General features: G+C 40.6%; 1 protein-coding gene across 1 annotated transcript in view; it reads left to right on the forward strand.

Moving 5' to 3' along the window:
• Positions 1 to 1,150: 1,150 nt before the first annotated feature.
• The window catches only part of Iqub (IQ motif and ubiquitin domain containing), a 62,457-nt gene continuing 44,678 nt past the window's right edge, over positions 1,151 to 18,929 (forward strand). The window contains exons 1-6 of the mRNA XM_057778456.1: positions 1,151 to 1,232; positions 5,581 to 5,990; positions 7,764 to 7,898; positions 11,358 to 11,519; positions 11,606 to 11,778; positions 12,427 to 12,582. Coding sequence (XP_057634439.1) covers positions 5,585 to 5,990; positions 7,764 to 7,898; positions 11,358 to 11,519; positions 11,606 to 11,778; positions 12,427 to 12,582 — 1,032 coding nt within the window. The 5' untranslated portion in view covers positions 1,151 to 1,232; positions 5,581 to 5,584. The remainder of the gene's footprint in view (positions 1,233 to 5,580; positions 5,991 to 7,763; positions 7,899 to 11,357; positions 11,520 to 11,605; positions 11,779 to 12,426; positions 12,583 to 18,929) is intronic.

Genomic DNA, 18,929 nt, shown 5'->3' on the forward strand with positions numbered 1-18,929 from the left:
AAATTGAACACATAAAGTTAAGGTCATAATGTGTTATCAATGCGTCGTTAGAACGGGTAGTGGATATCAGGCTATGCTTAACAGTGGAAAGAATGTGAACCTTTCTGCTGCCTGCTTTTTGCCCCATTTCCAACCTTTGTTTTCATTATTGTCCCTAACAGGAGGCTGCTATGGGGTGGGGTGTGGAGGGAATGGGAGGAGGGGAGGGAGTGGGAACTTGGATTTGTATTTTTTAAAAAAAAATCTAAAAATTAAAAACAACAACAACAAAAACAAGACAAGAAAGAGTGGGGTTGTGGCAACAAGGTATAAAGACGTGAAGACAATAGCCAGTGTGATTGAGGGAAAGGACTGTATACAAAGTTTTTAGTTTTATTAATCTCTTTAGATATTAAAGGATGTTAAACACAGTAGCACATAATAGGGACTTAAAGTCTGGGCTGCGTTTAATCCTGCCTCTCATTAAATCTTCGTGTGTTTTATTTTTCTCAATAGTACAATAGTGCTCATTCCAGTGCCTTGACTCCTGGGAATACAATGCTTAATGACAACACTTGCTAAACATTGGCTGCTCTTAGGAGATAACCACAGGAAACTTCTGCAGGGAACATATTTGATCTTTTCTCCAAAACGGTGCTTTTAAAACTTTAAAGAATTTGAGGATAGAAAAACAAAAGCTCAGCTTCTCCCGACTCATAAAGAGTATTTAATAGTCCTCCTTTTCCTGTTCTCTCTGGCTGCCAGGAGGATACAGCAAGGGTGGAAACTGGACAAAAGAAAGTAGGCACTCGCCGTTGTGAATCTGGGTTCTCTCATCATTCCTGTCTTTCAGTGTTTGTATATTTCATTTTAAAAGAAAATCACCTGTGGATTTAGATGGCTACAGACTGCCTTTTCAAACTGTAAGCGCTCCCGGAGGAGAAAGGTTAACTTCGGATCATCTTAAGGTCTAGGTTTCTGACAGCTAACAGTATTTACTTTCGTCTTCTCCCCTTTTGCTCTTGCTGACTTTGCGACTGCGGTGTGTGTGTGTGTGTGTGTGTGTGTGTGTGTGTGTGTGTGTGTGTGAAGGAGGGCGGGCGAGGTGGGGAGGGGAGAGAAGCGGTGCCCTGGCGGAGGAAACTGCCAGTTGCTAGGATACGCCGGCCAGCAACAGAACACCTAAGCAAGAAGGGCTGCTTCTGAGGACAGGAGAAGCCTCTTGGTCTGTAATAGCTGTGTTTCTTGAGCAGGTAAGGGGACACATTTGGCGTCCCTCTTCTAGATGACTGCTGGTTCTAAGTGGGGGTGACTCTGGCATATGGACCTTACGGGGGTGCCAATCTTATGTGGGCACCAGGACTGTCTGGTCAGGAGATAACATTTCTCATCTGAAGAACAAAATCCTTACAAAGCCCTTCTCTAGCTACTTCCTCTCTCCCCCTGCCCCTGGTTTGATATCTTCAGTCAACAGGGACAAGATGGGAGGCGTACATGATCCTTCCTCCTGGTTCTGATCATGGTAATGCTAGAGGAGAAGGTGCCTCCTCCATATGGCCTTCCACAGAGGCCGTTTCCGGTTTGCAAGGAATTCAGGGCCTTTAGACTTCCCTCACCAGGCACACTGCTTTCCTCACTCCTCTCACCTCATCATCTCACCTCCCAATGAAAGTTCAGTAGGCCTATTTCATAGAAGGCAAGGCAGGACCTCGGCCTTACTAGCAGTCCAGATGCAGCAGGTTTAAATGGCAAGAATTGAAATCACTAGAGGTGAAAGAGGTAGAGTTTTTTTTTTTTAAATATGCAACCTTAATAACTATTGTGTGTGTATGTATGTATGTATGTATGTATGTATGTATGTATGTGTGTGTGTGTATGTTTTTCAAGACAGGGTTTCTCTGTAGCTTTGGAACCTGTCCTGGAACTAGCTCTTGTAGATCAGGCTCGATCTACAAGAACTCACAGAAATCCGCCTGCCTTTGTCTCCTGAGTGCTGGGATTAAAAGCGTGCGCCACCGCCATCCGACTCTGTGTTTTATTTTTAACGTCAGGCTAAAACCTTTTTAAGTAGGTAATATATAAAAATGAGAACTCTTATAAAAAGAAAGCATTTAATTGGGGGCTTGCTTACAGTTTCAGAGGTTAGTCCATTACCACCATGGCAGGGAGCACGGTGGTGGCATGTAGGCAGGTGATGAAGCAATAGCTGAGAGCTACATCCTGATCGAGAGAGAGAGAGAGAGAGAGAGAGAGAGAGAGAGAGAGAGAGAGGAGAGAGAGAGGGGAGAGGGGAGAGAGAGAGGAGGAGAGAGGGGAGGAGGAGGAGAGAGGGGAGGAGGAGGAGAGAGGGGAGGAGGAGGAGAGAGGGGAGGAGGAGGAGAGAGGGGAGGAGGAGGAGAGGGGGGAAGAGGAGAGAGGGGGGAGGAGGAGAGGGAAGGAGAGAGAGAGAGAGAGAGAGAGAGAGAGAGAGAGAGAGAGAGAGAGAGAGAGAGAGAGAGAGGAGAGAGAACCTGGCATGAACTTTTGACACCTCAAAGCCCACCTCCCGTGACACACTTGCTCTAACAAGGCCACACCTTGCAATCCTTTTAATTCTATCAGTTTCACTCCCTGCTGACTAAGTTTTCCAGTATGTGAGTCTATAGGGGCCTTTCTTATTCAAATCACCACATGATCTAACAATGAAAAATTGGATCACAAACATCTTTCACCTCCTCGTTTCCCTCTTCTCCATCTTCCAGAGGTGTTCAAGGTATATATGCCGTGTAGGTGAAGCTGACATGAGGTCACACTGGTCTGTGCACACACAGCAGATCTCGGGATAGCTTCCCATAGGTATTTCCCACTCTGAAATAGATTTCATACATTTGTGTGGATGCATATAGGTAGTGATGTTTTGTGCGAGGTAGGGTTTCTAAGCACATCATGAAACTTGGTAACTCATAAACAAAAAGATTCACAAATTTTACTACCAAAGAATCCAAAACTTTAGTAAAAGAAAGTATAACAGCCGGCAGTGATGGTACATGCCTTTAATCCCAGCACTCGGGAGGCAGAGGCAGGAGGATCTTTGTGAGTTTGAGGCCAGACTGGTCTACAAGAGCTACTTTCAAGACAGGCTCCAAAGTTACAGAGAAACCCTGTGTCGAAAAAAAAAAAAGATGGTATAATATCAAGTTCACAATTGCTAATACAATTATAACATACAACAAAGGGATATTTAAATACAAAGATGAAAAGAAATATCAGTGGGGCAGTAATATGACATTTAATTTTAAGAAAATCATTTGATGGAACTTAATGGAGATCCGTATGTATTTTGACATTTTCCCCTAATTATGGGAACTTTTTTTATAGAGTGTTTAACTTGTAAATGAAGATGAGATGTACCTTTGTTACATCCCTACTTTTTACTTGTATGAAATTGGAGACAGTTTAAATGCTCTTCAGCAGAGCAAGAAATGGAATATAATGTGTTTTTCTTAGCTCTGCAGTGAAGTTACTACACAGTTGTTGAGAAAAATGTAGAAATTAACGTTCAAAAATGTTAAGTATAGGCTGGCCAATTGTGGTGCACACCTTTAACTCCAGCACTCAGGAGGCAGAGGCACGTAGATCTCTGTGAGTTAGAGGCCAGCCTGGCCTACAAAGAAGGTTATCAATGTTTAAAATATGCAAAAAGTTTATGTATTTAAAGATATATGCTTCTAATTATAAATTCACCCATGAACAATTTGTAAAACTATGTTGCTTGACAGTGAGAAATAAAACTATAGTATTAACAATAAAAGGTTTCCTTTACTGTTTATTTTATCCCTTTTTGTTCTAGTAGCTTTATTTTTTCTTTTAAGAGTATTATAATTTTAAAATTAAATTTACTTGATAATAATTTTGTAACATTAATTTAAAAACTTGTAATTAAAAACACCATAGGCCCAAATTAACCAGACCCAAAGTTTATACAACTCAATGAACTTTTATATAGCTAGTTTGAGATGAAAGATGTGGAATTTACATTCAATTTTACACTTTAAATATCAAATACATTTTATGGACTTGTTTACCACCAAACCCAAAATAGTACGTGACAAAAATTAGAATTAGGAGGGAGTTATCTTTATATTCTCTTTCATAACTTGTGTTATGAAATTATAACAAAACTTAGAAAGTTAAAAATTATTTAAAATAACTTTCCAAATTGTAGCTGGGATGCCATAGGTACCTCCTCCGGCTGGAGCTTCAGAGCCTTTTTCAGCTTATCTCGTGATGTGCATGCTTGGTCCTTGACACGTTATATGTGCTGCAGAGAGTGTTTAAACATATTTATGTTTCTGTATTTATGTATGCAAGTGGAGCGCGTTAACAAGCGTATGGAGAGTGATAGAAGTGGATATTTAAATAGCAGCTTATCCTAGCTGAGTGGAGACAATAGATACCCTGCTGGTTGTGTACTCTCTACTCCAGTCGAAATCGTTGCCACGTTTTGACTTGCAAATACAGGACAGTCTCTGTGAAATTACTGTTTATCTTTTAGGTCTGACGAGCAGCACACAGTGGGCCAGATCTTTCCCCAAATCTTAGCTGGTTCACATGAATGGCACTGGCAGTCGCAAGACCTTTCCTGCTACCATGGTGCCACCTGACGGGAGGTGGTACAGACAGAGAGGTTCCCTTGCCAGATTGGCACCGTCTTGATTAGACTTTCACTCTTCAGGACTGTGAGTGAAACAAACCACGTTTCACTCTGAAAACATTAATCTCAGGATTCTAGCATAACCACCTCAACACCTTCTAAAGGGAGACCCCGGTGTCCTGGAGACTAGGTTCCGTCATTTAAACAAACATGCAACCCACGCACCCCTGGAGTTTCAAGTTTTAAGCTCTTGGTCACTGCAACTTTGACTCCAATTGCCTTGCAGCACGTCCTACATTCGGTATCTTTTTCGGAGTCAGAGGTCATTGAGGCCTCTGCTTCTATTTGTGAGAGTGGAGCTAATGCAGTGTGTTTTTTAACCCAGGGTACATTATCTGGCTCTTTGTTTGAAAATTTTAATCCTCTCAATTGCTAGAAGCACTAATACCACACTAGTTTTATATTCTGAAAAAGAAAAAAAAAAAGCCCCAAACCAAAACCAGCCAGGTCCTTTCTTAAAGAAGTATGTTTCATTGATAAGAAAGAAATAAGATTTTCCCCCAAATGTTTTTAGAATATCATATTCCAAATTCTATTTTAAGGTTCTCTGTTCTTTTTAAATTTCAGTAATTTTAAAATTAAAACCCCATATGTGCTTTAAGCTGATCCCTCTCACTAGTAAGAAAATAAACCTTAAAATATAAGGATCAGCATTTCAGGCTTCTGAGAGCTTTGTCTGCGTCTAGGTATGTGCACCGAATGTGTGTCTGGTATTCGTGGATGCCAGAAGAAGGCATCAGATCCCCTGCAGCTGAAGTTTCAGACTCGAGACCACCTTGTGGTGCTGGGGAGCCAAACCCAGGTCCTCTGCACGATCAGTAAATGCCTTTAAACCACAGAGCCATCTGTCCAGGTGCCGCGAGAAACTTCTCTATGTGTAGTAACTTTAACTATTTGTCTTAATTCAGGAAAATGTCTGACCCAGAGGAGCACGTCGAGCCTCAGAAGGTGGCAGCCTCCACAGCCTCCATGGCAGACAGTGAACCGACTGCCGATGTCATCAGCATCCCTCGGCCTTCAGAAGAAGCCGAAGAGTCAGATATTTCTGTGGAGCAAGAGTCTGAAATCGAGGCCCTAACCACTGAGAGCGAGGAAACCACAGAGGCGCGGAGTGAGCACAGCACCTCGACTGCAAGATCTTCTGAGGCCAAACCCAGGGAAGAGGTCGTGTCTGCTGGAAACATGCCGCAGTCTTGGGAAGAAGAACAGCAACGACCAGAGAGTCAGAGTACAGAAGAGGAACCCCTGCTGTTTCTGAATGAAATAAAATCTATCAAGGAGACTCTGCAGGCAACAATAAGAGAATCTTTAGCAACAGGTAGTAGCTGTAGGAGACCAGACATTTTATTACTTGATTTCAAAGGGTAATTTTTGTTTAGCTTCAATTGAAAGGTTTAAATGTTCAGTTTAAAATTCATGTGTGTGTGTGTGTGAGTGTGTGTGTGTATTTCAAATAGAATAAGTATTAAAATATTTAGGAACCCTGAAAAATGGGAACAGGTTCTGAGTAAATTTATTGTATTTTTGTTTGGCTTGAAGATTTGGAGTTAATTGTTGTTCATAGCTAGCAAGGGATAGTATGAACGTGGAATTCAGATCCTCATTTGCATGGGGTAGTCCCTTACATACCACGCTGCTTTTACATGTTTGTTTGTTTTTTGGCTGCTACAAACAGTATATACAGTCCAGGAAAAGACATTTCGGCTTTTTTTGTAGGTCAGCTTTAATGGCATACATAGAACAACGTGGACGTGTTGTCAGTACTTGGTAACAGAGCTGGGGGCAGCAACGCAACGATTACATCACTGCTCACTGCTCTGCTTACTCTTTACCAGTGCATTTTGAGAATTTCCTCCCATAGCGAAAAGAACATGGGATCTGATTTAACAGCAGTAACAGCAATGAGGGGCAGAGACAGCTCCTACCGTCTTCCTCAGTGTCCAAAGAGCTCCCACAATCTTTTAAGGACCTCATTCAACTTAAGGCAAACCAGGATCCATAACTTCAACACAGAAGGAATTTCAGAACAAGCCAAGATGGTTCAGAGTTGGGGAATTTATTAAAGATATTTCCCTGCCAGCTTTAAGCATGAAGGTCAGGGGAAAGAGAGGCGCTCGGGGATAAAATAAGCTACGCCTGCCAGCATGGGCACAGACTTGGGAGCAGAATCCTCACTGTCTTACTGTTTGCCACATATACCGTTTTTGTAGCTTTCAAGTTGCACTTCAAAAGGCTTCCAAGGAACACTTATTTCCTTTTCTCTCTCTTTTTAAGTGAGATTATAGGATAGCCTCAGAGATATATTGGGTGGAATTATAGTCTGATAAAAAAAGAACCACGAGCAGGGCGGTGGTGGCACACGTCTTTAATCCCAGCACTCGGGAGGCAGAGGCAGGCGGATCTCTGTGAGTTCGAGACCAGCCTGGTCTACAGAGCTAGTTCCAGGACAGGAACCAAAAGCTACGGAGAAACCCTGTCTCGAAAAATCAAGGAAAAAAAAAAAAACCCACGAGCCAGTAGAATTGTGTAAAGGGGTTGATTTAGTGTGTGACTTTTCTCTACATATGGGTTTTCTCGCGAGATTCCTAGACCTGTAGGCTTGGAGCTGGGCGGGCGGGCAGAAAGGCTGTAAGCAGTTTCAATTGTACTGGAATCCTTGCTTCTCACCCAGCAAGAGGCAGACAGCGGAGAGGAAAGGGGCTCCTTTTCCCTCTCATGTCCCTGCACTTCCCCTGCCTTTCTAGCCTACCTGAACAGCAGCAGCTGACTTTGGTGACATGCAGCTCTAGGGCTCAGAAGAGGCAGCTCAGATGCGGCTGTGCCTGCACGGTCGAAACGGCAAAGAGCCGGCGGAGACCGTGAAGCGAGCCATTCTCACCGGACAGAACCCAGTAGCTCTCAAATTAGTTACTCCATGTGATTTTTTTGGTGCCATTTTGGATATTTCAGTAATTCCTGATGTTGTAACTTATACCACATGCATAGTGATTAAAGCCAAACCAAACCATGTCCTGCTTTCCCCGTCTCTAGAAACAGGTCGCTGATCCCTGCTGTTTGACGATGGTCATTCTTTTTCTCTTTTTGCTTACAGTAAAAATCGTACTTGTTTCTGCAGCCCAGGAGATCATAATGCCTTTTAGAGTTGATGTTCCATTTAGATTCCTCAAGGAGCACTTTGCACGCCTATTGCGTATCCCACATTATGTACTGCAAATAACTCATGCAGGTAAGTGTGAAGGCTAATACATTTAGCAAATCTCTGCTGGTTTTAACACGGAAATTACCGAAGACCTTTGATTTTAAAACTATCTTACATTTACACAATGGAGTATTACACAGCAGAAAAAAATAACGACAGTTTGAATTTTGCAGGAAAATGGATGGAGCTAGAAAACATCATTTTGAGCAAGGTAACCCAGACCCAGAAAGACAATTATCACATGTACTCACTCATAAGTGATATTTAAACATAAAGCAAAGAAAATCAGCCCACAAATCACAATCCCAGAGAACCTAGACAGCCATGAGGACCCTAAGAGAGACATACATTGGTCTAATCTACATGAGAAGTAGAAAAATACAAGATCTCTGAGTAAATTGGGAGCATGGGGACCTTGGGGGAGAGTTGAAGGGGAGGAAAGAGGCAGAGAGAGGAGCAGAGAAAAATGTAGAGCTCAACAAAAACAAAACAAAACAACAAAAAACTATCGGAAGTATTTACTATTTCAGTATTACAATGTGATTATACATTAGTTCATTCAACACATTTCTGTAAATGTTTTAGTCTACATCCTTTGGATAAAACTGTACATCCTCAGAATCATGAAGCATGGTTCGTGCCCTCAAGTCATTTACAGACCAACAGGGAAGGATTGCACGGGGGTGGTTTCTACATACCATGGAGATGTTCTCAGGGCCTTATTCACTCAGACTTGAATATTACAGAAGAAGGAACCTGGGTGGCTATAGGATGCTTCAGTCAATTGAGCAGTGAGTTCCAAATGGATGGGGACACTTGGTAAGCTTTTGAGTGAGTGGAGGGGAAATGAGACTGGACGGAAATGGGCAGTGAAGAAGGCAGCACGAATTTCTGTACATTAAGGAAATTTTCACAATTTAAAATTTACATACATTTTGTGGATGTTGTCGAAACTCTCTACTTCAGTCATTCATCCTCACGTGGTAATTAGATAAATTCTTTGTGACTGGATAGTCTACCAGGTTAGCATAGCTGATATGTTTATATTGGACAAATATAAACAAATCCTGTTTTCACTAAAATGTTTTTTTTTGTATTGACTTATAAAGATGTTACAACAAGTTTCCAGAGAATAAATTTAGTTCTAAATTAAAATTTAAAAGCCTAAAGTGATTACCAATAAAAATGATGATGACGATCACAATGGCTGAGTCCTTAGCATGTGTTAGTACTTCTATAAAATATTCTGCTTATTTCATCGTTTAATTTACACAGCAACTCTTTGAGGGAGCTATATATTACTACTAACTATTTGGAAAGTAAACTCCGTGAACTCCTATAAAGTTGATGTGCTAATAAGTGGCTGAGTTTGAAATGTACAATACCAAAGAGGGAAGTTTAAACTGCAAGATATTAACTCAAATGCAAAATGGGTGCTTTCTTTCAGCACAAGAACTGTAGCTCAAGCCTGAAGGGTCTGCGCCCACTCTAGAAAAGAACATAGGAACACAGATTGCTTAGGGAACCTGTGCTAGTTTTCCATGGCTGCTGTAATGATTAATATAATTTAGAGTTACAAAGTAAACTTCCTTTACAATTCTGGAGGATAGAGGTCCTATGTCATTTTTAGTGGGACCAAGTTAAGGTGTCTGTGGGGCTGCTCTCTAGCTGGGGTATCTGGAGGGAAATCTACTTGCCTGATGTTCCTGCTTCTAGAGGTGCGGGCCTGGCGTTCAGTGTCTCCTTGGTCGTTCATCCATCCCCAAAGGCACACACATTTAGACAGATCTCACTCAGCTTCCATCACATTGCCTTTCCCCTGAGTCAAGTCTTTCTTTACCATTCTCTAACAAGGGCATATGTGCTGCAGGGCACAGCTACACAGTGAGGATTAGCTCTCCATTTCAAGTCCTTGCTCAAGTCTGCAGTCATTGTGGCTCTGTAAGATGAGGTCCTAAGGATGAGGATGTGGGCTCCTCTTGATGCCACTGTTCAACCTGTCACAAGTAGATTCACTCAACCAGGAGTCCACTGATTTGACTAGACCAACTAGGGAGCAAGACCCAGAATCCTCTTCGCCACTGCCGGCTTGCAGATGTGAGTGCATTTTGAGGACGTGAAGCCAAATCCTTAGGCTGTGCAGTAAGCACATTACCAACTGGACCGTTCTCAGTCCTTTGTTGTATTTTTATATCCCATAAACCAGGAAATTATAAGCTGCTTACCTGAGTACACCAGTGTCAGTGCCGAGCAGGGAGGAATGAGGACGAGTTGAAGCAATGTTAACAGGAGTGATGTCTGGTGAAGCTTGACTCCATCTGACATTAATTGCATATGACTCTGTTGGAAGAGAAAGGAAATGAATGATTCCTTGGAATTCTGAGCCGATGCTTTTCTACACTGGAGGGTGGATTGGCTAGTGCGGGGATCTGCTTGCTTGCTATTCCAGTTCCTAGAGTGACAGACCATGCTGCGCCCATTTTGACACGGCCTGTGTAGTCTTTTCCGTAAACAGAAAATGGTATGTGATTCTGCACATACTAGAAAATGGTTTTATTTTCAAGTGTTTATAGAGTTTCATGGTTATTATATATTTAAATATTTATATTTTTATGTTTATGTATTTTGAAGGGTTGGCGAGTAGCTCTATTTATAATACTGCATTACTTCTTAATAAATCCACTAACTGTCCCTATTATGGGGTTTTGCTTCTTTTCATTTTATTTATTCACTTATGGGACACAGGATGATTATGTGGTGCATCAACACTGTGCAGAGTTAATCGTGCATCTCCATCTCCTAGCCAGGGTCTCACACTGTAACCCATCCTAGAAGTCACTATTTAGCTTAGGTTGTACTTGAACTCTTAGGTTGATGATTCCTCTGCCTCAGCCTCTCCCTTGGTAAGATTACAACCGTGGGCCACCATGACTGGATTCATTTCTCATTGATATATAATCACATGCCTGTTTATGTCGTATGGCATGATGCTTCAACAAGATGTAAAATATAAACCAATTAGAGCAAGACAATCAAAATTTCCATCTCTATTTTTTTTTAGTTACCTATACAAAATATTAAGTTGTTTTGAACTACAGTCACTGTCTTGTGGACTTTTCTGTACTAACATTATAGCATGAGGTCGGAGTCACTAATACTGCATCTAGTAATTTACTGACATGTCTTCCTACAAGCATCTTTGATATTTTCCATTTCCTTAAAGTAGGAATGCCGGACTGATTGCTGTATATTACGGTGACTATAGTTAACAGCAGGTATTATGTACTTGAAAATAAGACAGTAAAATATGTGTGTGAGGTATTGGATTTATTCACTTGATTTAACCATTTCATAGCCTGGGCACATGTTGATTGAAGCATCATATGGTACAACTTAAACATACACAATTTTCTCAATTTAAAGTAAGCAGGAACAGAAACGACCATTTCTTTGCCATAAAACATCTCAACACTTTCATTTTCTCAGGAATAGTTGTTGGGAATAATGAGAGTCTAATACAATATGGAATTAAACCACGAGAAATTGTCCAGTTGGAGATATTTTCCACACATCCTGATCAATATCCAATCAGAAGAGTAGAAGGCTTGAGTGAGGGCTCCAAGATCATCACTGTCACCATCCAGACTGGTGAGTCCTCTGGTGTCTTTGCAGACAGTATTTCAGAGCATCCTTAGGTTGAACTTTCCCTTCAGTCTTGGTTTTCATCTCCTCAGGCACCGATCGCTACGAGGAGGTAGCTGTTGAGATAGTAAAATCTGACTTCCACAAACCATTTCTTGGTGGATTTAGACATAAAATAACAGGAGTAGAGTACCACAATGCCGGAACACAAACTGTACCCAAAAAGATTCCTGAGAAACCCTCTCTCTTTTGTAGGGACACCCAGGTAATGTTTTTATTGTCCTGTTTTTGTGGGTGACATTGTATACTGTAAGACTCCCTCCAAATTTTCTAATTGTGTCACAACCTGAACAACTTTGGGATTGACCTTACTGGGGTGACAGGTAATGAAGAACAAACAGGAAAGTGGGGTTCTGGTGGTGCATCATACGCTCTGATGGAGATTCACCAGCTGCCCGGAAACTCGGTCGTTTATTATATACCATGGACCGTGGAATGTACTGTGGAAGGAGGATGTTGTTTATTATATGCGGCTGAAGAAGGAGTCAGCTAGTCTGTAGGGGTCTCGTGGGGAGCAGTGTCTGGCTGCAGTCACCTGAGAAGAGGAAGCTGTGGTTGATGTTTTCTGCACATGCTGTGCAAATCATTACTTTGACCAAGTCTGTCCTGGGGAAGGTTTTGTCGTTTCCATGGGTCTGAGGCCTTGGGTCCTTGGCATGCTATGTTCATGTACAATACACCCTCACTCAGGACTTTATCCACGCCTGAGTCACTATTTGTATGACAAGTAATGTAACAAAGAAAGAGTAATGTAAACACGTAGAAACACCCTTTTCACTCACAGATGTTTGTAAGATTTTCTTTACAATTGGAATTATGTAGTAGGTGCTTATTTTTAATGCTTTTATTTCAGACAGTTTTTCAGAGGAAAAAGATGCAGCAGACTACAAATACAACATCCACTCAGATGAATAAAATTGGGGTGTATGTATCAAACATGACCGATAAACTTCTCAAGCCGGGAAGATACTTTACAGCAGCAGAGTTACACGCTCGCCGGCTGAATGCGGTAATATAGTGTTCACTGGGGTCAAACACGGAAAATTAGATGGATAAGCCTGTTCTTCTCTGTGCATTTTCCCAAGTCATGGCAACTCAAGGCAGAGCAACATGAAAAGTGTTTTACTGCTCCTAAGCACAGTCATCCTGAGTATCTTTCCATATAAATAACCAGACTCCATACCAATAACCAGAATTAAAAATTTTGCTAATTCTCCCTGCTGCCCAAGGACTTTCCTCAGGTGTTTTGGTGTAGCCTTTGGCCATTTTTAGACTTTTCAACTCTTCTGTCCCTTACTGGTTCCCCTTATACCAGTACAGTCAAATGGGGGTTTCTATGACGAATTGAAGTCGTGCATGACATGGCGGTTTGACTTCTCTGATACTTATGTAATCTCCCCAATATTTTAGTGTTTGGATGATTTATCTTTTTTTCATCATTTAACTTCCAGCCTAATTGATCTCTTATAGATAACTTAGAAAAGTATCTATTATCTATCATCATTTGGGTATGAGCAAAATTATCTATCTATCTATCTATCTATCTATCTATCTATCTATCTATCTATCTATCTCATCTCTCTATCATTTATCTCTATCTATCTATCTATCTATCTATCTATCTATCTATCTATCTTCATCTTCTTCATCATCATCATCATCTGTCTATCTATCATCTATCTCTATCTATCTATCTATCTATCTATCTATCTATCTATCTATCTATCTATCTATCTATCTATCTATCTATCATCATCATCATCTGTCTATCTATCATATCTATCTATCTATCTATCTATCTATCTATCTATCTATCTATCTATCATCATCTGTCTATCTATCATATCTATCTATCTATCCATCTATCTTCATCATCATCATCATCTGTCTATCTATCATCTATATCTATCTATCTATCTATCTATCTATCTATCTATCATCTATCTATCTATCTATCTATCTATCTATCTATCTATCTATCTATCTATCTATCTATCTTTCCAGTACAAGGCATGGTCTGTCTCTTGTTGGGCAAGTCTTAAATCCAATTAGAAGGCTCTTGGTTGCTACCAATTTATGTGTGCTGTTATTGCACTCTTGGGGTTGTCATAGCATGTTTCTTATTGTTGTGATTCATAGGCATGTCTGGGTAGGATTGTTGCTTATTTCTCTTCTTTGGAAGTTTGTAGGATGCCTTTTGGTACCATAAAAGCTAGGCTTCAGGGAGAGAGCATTCAGGTCAGTCCCAGCTCAGGGGTCTTTGGATCTCGTTTCTGAAGTGTATATAGTGTCTTCAGCAATAGGGGCGTACTGTGCACCTCTGGGTGGCAACTAAGGGCAATAGCAACCTGAAAAGATCATATTGAGTTAGGCAATTCACATCCAGAAAGACAAACGTATGTCCTCTTTCATTGGAAACTCCTAGCCTTCAGGTGTGAGTACACAGCCTGCAGTAACTACAGAGAGTAAATGGGGACTGTTGGCAGTGCAGTGGGAATGGAGAATAATAGAGAGGGGCATACTAGGGTACAGCTTTTCTGATCAGGGAAATGGGAAAGGGGGGATCCTGTGGAGGGGATGAGAGGTAAATACTGAAGGAGGTAGGAGGAGGCTAAAGAGGAATATACAGATGCAAGTGATCTGATAAGGGATGAAGGGAAAGAGGAGGCTCCCTAGGTGTGGGGAGGTAACACAGGAGGAGGGAAATGGCTAAAATAACAATATGAACGTCTGAAAAAGCCATAAAGGATTGTCTTATTAGCCATTTGCCTTTAAAAATACTCTAATGCATGCCATTCTCTGTATAAATGTAAGTATATAGTTTTCATGAATTTTTCTGACCTGGACTGATGGTGCTCCCTCTAAGAGCCAAAGACCACTGAACAACCCCCACCCAGTATGAGATAGGAGAAGCCCTCTGTTGAGTTGTTGCTGGCCAAGGCTGTCCAAGAGATTCCCTACTGATGTTGCCTGGTTTTTTACGTAAGAAGGGGAAAGTTTTTATATTACTTTAAAAGCTTCTTTTGGAGCCTTCATGAGTTTAACAAGTTCAAAAGCAGCCCTTACTAATACATATCCTACTTATTTATTTTTAATTTCAAAATGTCCTTTCTTTTAATATTGACTCTTTTAGACTGGCATCTTTCCCTTTACTCTGAAGATATTATGTCTAGCGTCATCTTATTGTTATAGTGTTTATGTTAGTGAAAAAGTTCAGAAACTCTAGCTTTGGAATCCAGTGAAGGGCATGTTGCTGTGTTAGACATATGTTCCTCACCAGCTCACGGGTGGCATCTAGGAATGCATGCTGGTGGAAATTTCCAGATACCATGAATTCCATTAGTCTGAGCACTACCCTGTTAACTGCTTTTACAAGTGATTCTCTACACAAAAGTACATTGTTTTTGATGTTCCATGAGAGGCCTTCTAGCTTTTTTTTGGAGAGGGATTTTTAAAAATGGACAATTATTCTTTGGCATATACTCAAGAGAAATTTGGATGTGGCCAGATGGATTAAAACAGAGAATAAAAGAATATTTTTCTCCTTGCTCTCCAAGGTTAGTTATTTCAGGGGAAAATCAATCTCGCAGTGTACTTAGCTGTGGGGAATCACCTGTGCTCATGTTCAGGAAGTCCATGGAGACTCCATTGGGTAGACATTATCTAGTGCAAGTCTACGTGAAGGTCTACACAGTGAAAAATTCTCCTCCGTGCTTCCAGATACAATAATGGTCTTGCCCAGTGCTTTTCAACTTCCCCAATGGCGTGACCTTTTAATACAGCTCCTCATGTTGTGGTTACCCCCACCATAAAATTATTTCATTGCTACTTTATAACTGTAATTTTGCTACTGTTTTGAATAATAGTGTAAATGTCTGATATGGGACCCAAGGGGTTAAAACCCACAGGTTGAGAACCATTAGCTCTAACCTGTTTTTCATTATATACACATGTACTTCTTTGCTATATATTCAGAAAATAGAATTTTGTTGTAAATATATGTATGAACTGGTAGCCACTCTTTAAGCTAGGGACAATTAGTATTTTTTTTTAACTGCTGTAATGTTTATTGAAATAGTCTTTGGCAAAGCACTTCCTATACCTACTGCTATTGTATAAAGAATGGTTAATTGCTTAACGCCAGACAGCAGGGAAATAGCAGAAGGAAGATTTACAATAACTTTCTAGAGTCTGTGCTCTTTTTAAAAATCAATTATTTATTTTACATCCTGACTGCAGCCTTCCCTCCCTCCTCTCCTCCCTCTCCTCCCTCTTCCTCCTCTACTGTCCCTCTGGCCCCACCCCAATCCACAACCCTTCTTATTGTCTCAGAAAAGGACAGACCTCCCAAGAGCATCAGCAAAGCATGGCATCAAGATGCTACAAGACCGAGCACCTCCCCTTGTATTCACACCGGGCAAGGGCAATTCAGCATGAGGAACAGGTTCCCAAGAGCCAGCCAAAGTATCAAGAGAGCCCTGCTCTTTTTGCTAGGAGTTCCACTAATAGACCAAGTTACACACTGTCACATACATAAAGGGGGCCAAGGTCATCCCATGCAGGCTCCCCCTTGTTGAGCCAGATACTGTGAGTTTCCACAAGAGAGGTTATCTATGTATAAGGGTTTTCCTTCTCTGTCCCTGATTCCCTGGTTCCTACAGTCCCTTCTTACTCTCCTCAGCATGACTTCCTAAGCTCATCCCCATGTTTGATCATGGATCTCTTAATCTGCCTCCATCAGTCACTGGATGAAGGCTCTCCACTGACAATGAGGGTAGTCACCAATCTGATCCCAGGGGATGGCCAGTTCAGGCTATGTGTCCACTGCTGTCAGGAGTCTTAGCTGAGGCCGTCTTGTAGATTTGTGGGAGTTTCCCTTACATCAGACTTCTACCCAATGTCATAAAATAAAGCCCACCTTTCCAGTCATCTTTCTCAGCACTCTCCCCTTTCCTCCATCCTCAACCTGATCCCTCAAGATCCCATGCCAGCCTGCCCCCAATCCTGCTAGGAGATCTCTATTTCCCTTTCCTTTGGAGATCCATGCATCCCCCAGTTGGACCCTTCTTGCTAACTAGCCTCTCTGGTCTGTGGATTGTAGCATGAATGTCTTTTACTTTACAGCTAATATCCACTTGTAAGTGAGGGCATACCATATTTGTCTCTCTGGGTATGGGTTACCTCACTCAGGATGTTTTTTTTTCTTTCTAATTCTATCCATTTGATTTCAAATATCCTGATATTATTGTGTTTAACACCTAAGTAATACCCTATTTTACAAATGTACAAAATGTACCACATTTCCTTTATCCATTCCTCATTTGAGGGACATTTAGGTTGTTTCCAGGTTCAGACTATTAAAAAAAAGCTGCTCTGAACATAGTTGAGCAAGTGTCCTTGTGGTGTAATTAGGCATTCTTTGGGCATATGCCCAGGTCTTGAGGTATATGTCTAGGTCTTGAGGTAGACCAATTCCCAATTTTTGAGAAACTGTCATATTGCTTTCCCAAGTGGCTTACAAGTTTGCACTTCCATCAGCAATGGATGAGTATTTCTCTTACTCTGCATTCTCATTGGCAAGAACTGTCACCTGTGTTTTTTTTTTTTAATCTTAGATATTCTGAAAAGTAAGATTCAATCTCAAAGTCATTTTGATTTGCATTTCCCTAATGGCTAAGTATGATAAAAATTTCTTTAAGTGTTTCTCTGCCATTTGAGATTCTTCTGTTGAGAATTCTCTGCTTAGGTCAGTACCTCATTTTTAAAATTAGCTTATTTGGTTTGTTGATGGCTAGTTTCTTGAGTTCTTCATATATATTAGAGATTAGTCCTCTATCGGATGTAGAGTTGGTGAAGATCTTTTTCTATTCTGTAGGTTGCCATTTTGTCCCACTGACAGTGTCTTTTGCCTTAGAGAAGTGTTTCAGTTTTATGAGGTCCCATTTATTAGTTATCACATCTGTGCTATTGGTGGAAGTTTTCTCCTGTCCCCATGTGTTCAATTATTACCTGCTTTCTCTTTGATCAAGTTCAGTGTAACTGGACTTATGTTGAGGTCTTTGGTCCACTTGGACTCTTGAGTTTTGGGCAGAATGATAAATATGAATCAATTTGCATTCCTTTACATGCCTACATTCAGTTATGCCAGTACCATTTGTTGAAGATGCCCTCTCTCTCTCTTTTTTTTCCCCCATCGGATAGTGTTCTGGTGTGTTTTCTTTCAAAAATCAAGTGTCTATAGGAGTGTGGATTTATGCCTGAATCTTTGATTTGATTCCACTTACCAGTGTGTCTGTTTTATGCTGATACCATGTGTTTTTTACCACCACAGATCTGTAGTTGAGCTTGAGATCAGGGATGGTGATACCTCCAGCAGTTATTTTATTGTACAGGTTAGTTTTAGCTAGCCTGGATTTTTTTTGTTTTTCCATATGAAGTTGAGTATTGTTCTTTCAAGCTCTGTAAAGAATTGTGTTGGGAAAAAAAAAAGAATTGTGTTGGAATTTAGATAGAGATTGCTTTTGGTAAGATGGCCATTTTTACTATGTTAATTCTAGTGTTCCATGTGCACAGGGGATCTTTGCATCTTGTGATATTTTACCCAATTTCTTTCTCCGAAGACTTGACATTCTTGTCTAACAGGCCCTTCACTTGCTTGGTTAGAGTTACCCCCAAGATATTTTATATTGACTGTGGCTATTGGGAAGGATTTTGTTTCTCTGATTTCTTTCTCAGCCCTTTTATCATTTGTGTATTGAGTTAATCTTATATTCAGTCACACTAAAGGTGTTTATGAGCTATTGGAGTTCCTTGGTAGAATTTTTGGGGTCACTTACACATACTATCATATCACAGGCAAATAGTGGAAATTTGACTTCTTTTTAATTTGTATCCCCTTGATCTTCTTTTGTTGTCTTATAGCTCTAGCTAGAACCTCAAGTACTATATCAAATAGATATGGAGAGAGTAGACAGCTTTGTCTTGTTCCTGATTTTAGTGGAATCACTTTGAGTTTCTCTCCATTTAATTTGATGTTGGCTGTAATCTTGCTGTATATTGTTTTTATTGTATTTAAATATGTTCCCTGTATTCCTGATCTCTCCAAGACTTTTATCATGAAGAGATGTTGGATTTCGTCAAAGGCTTTTTCAGCATCTAAGGGGATGATCTTGTGTTTTCTTTCTTTCAGTTTGTTAATATGGTAGATTTCATCGACAGATTTTCATATGTTGAACCATTCCTGCATCTCTGGAATGAAGCCCACTTAATCATAGTAGATGATCTTTTTGAAGTGTTCTTATATGGTTTGCCAGTATTTTATTATTTTTGAATTAAAGTTCATGAGGGAAATTGGTC

Source organism: Chionomys nivalis, chromosome 1 (genome assembly GCF_950005125.1).
Source record: "Chionomys nivalis chromosome 1, mChiNiv1.1, whole genome shotgun sequence".
Lineage (NCBI taxonomy): Eukaryota > Metazoa > Chordata > Mammalia > Rodentia > Cricetidae > Chionomys > Chionomys nivalis.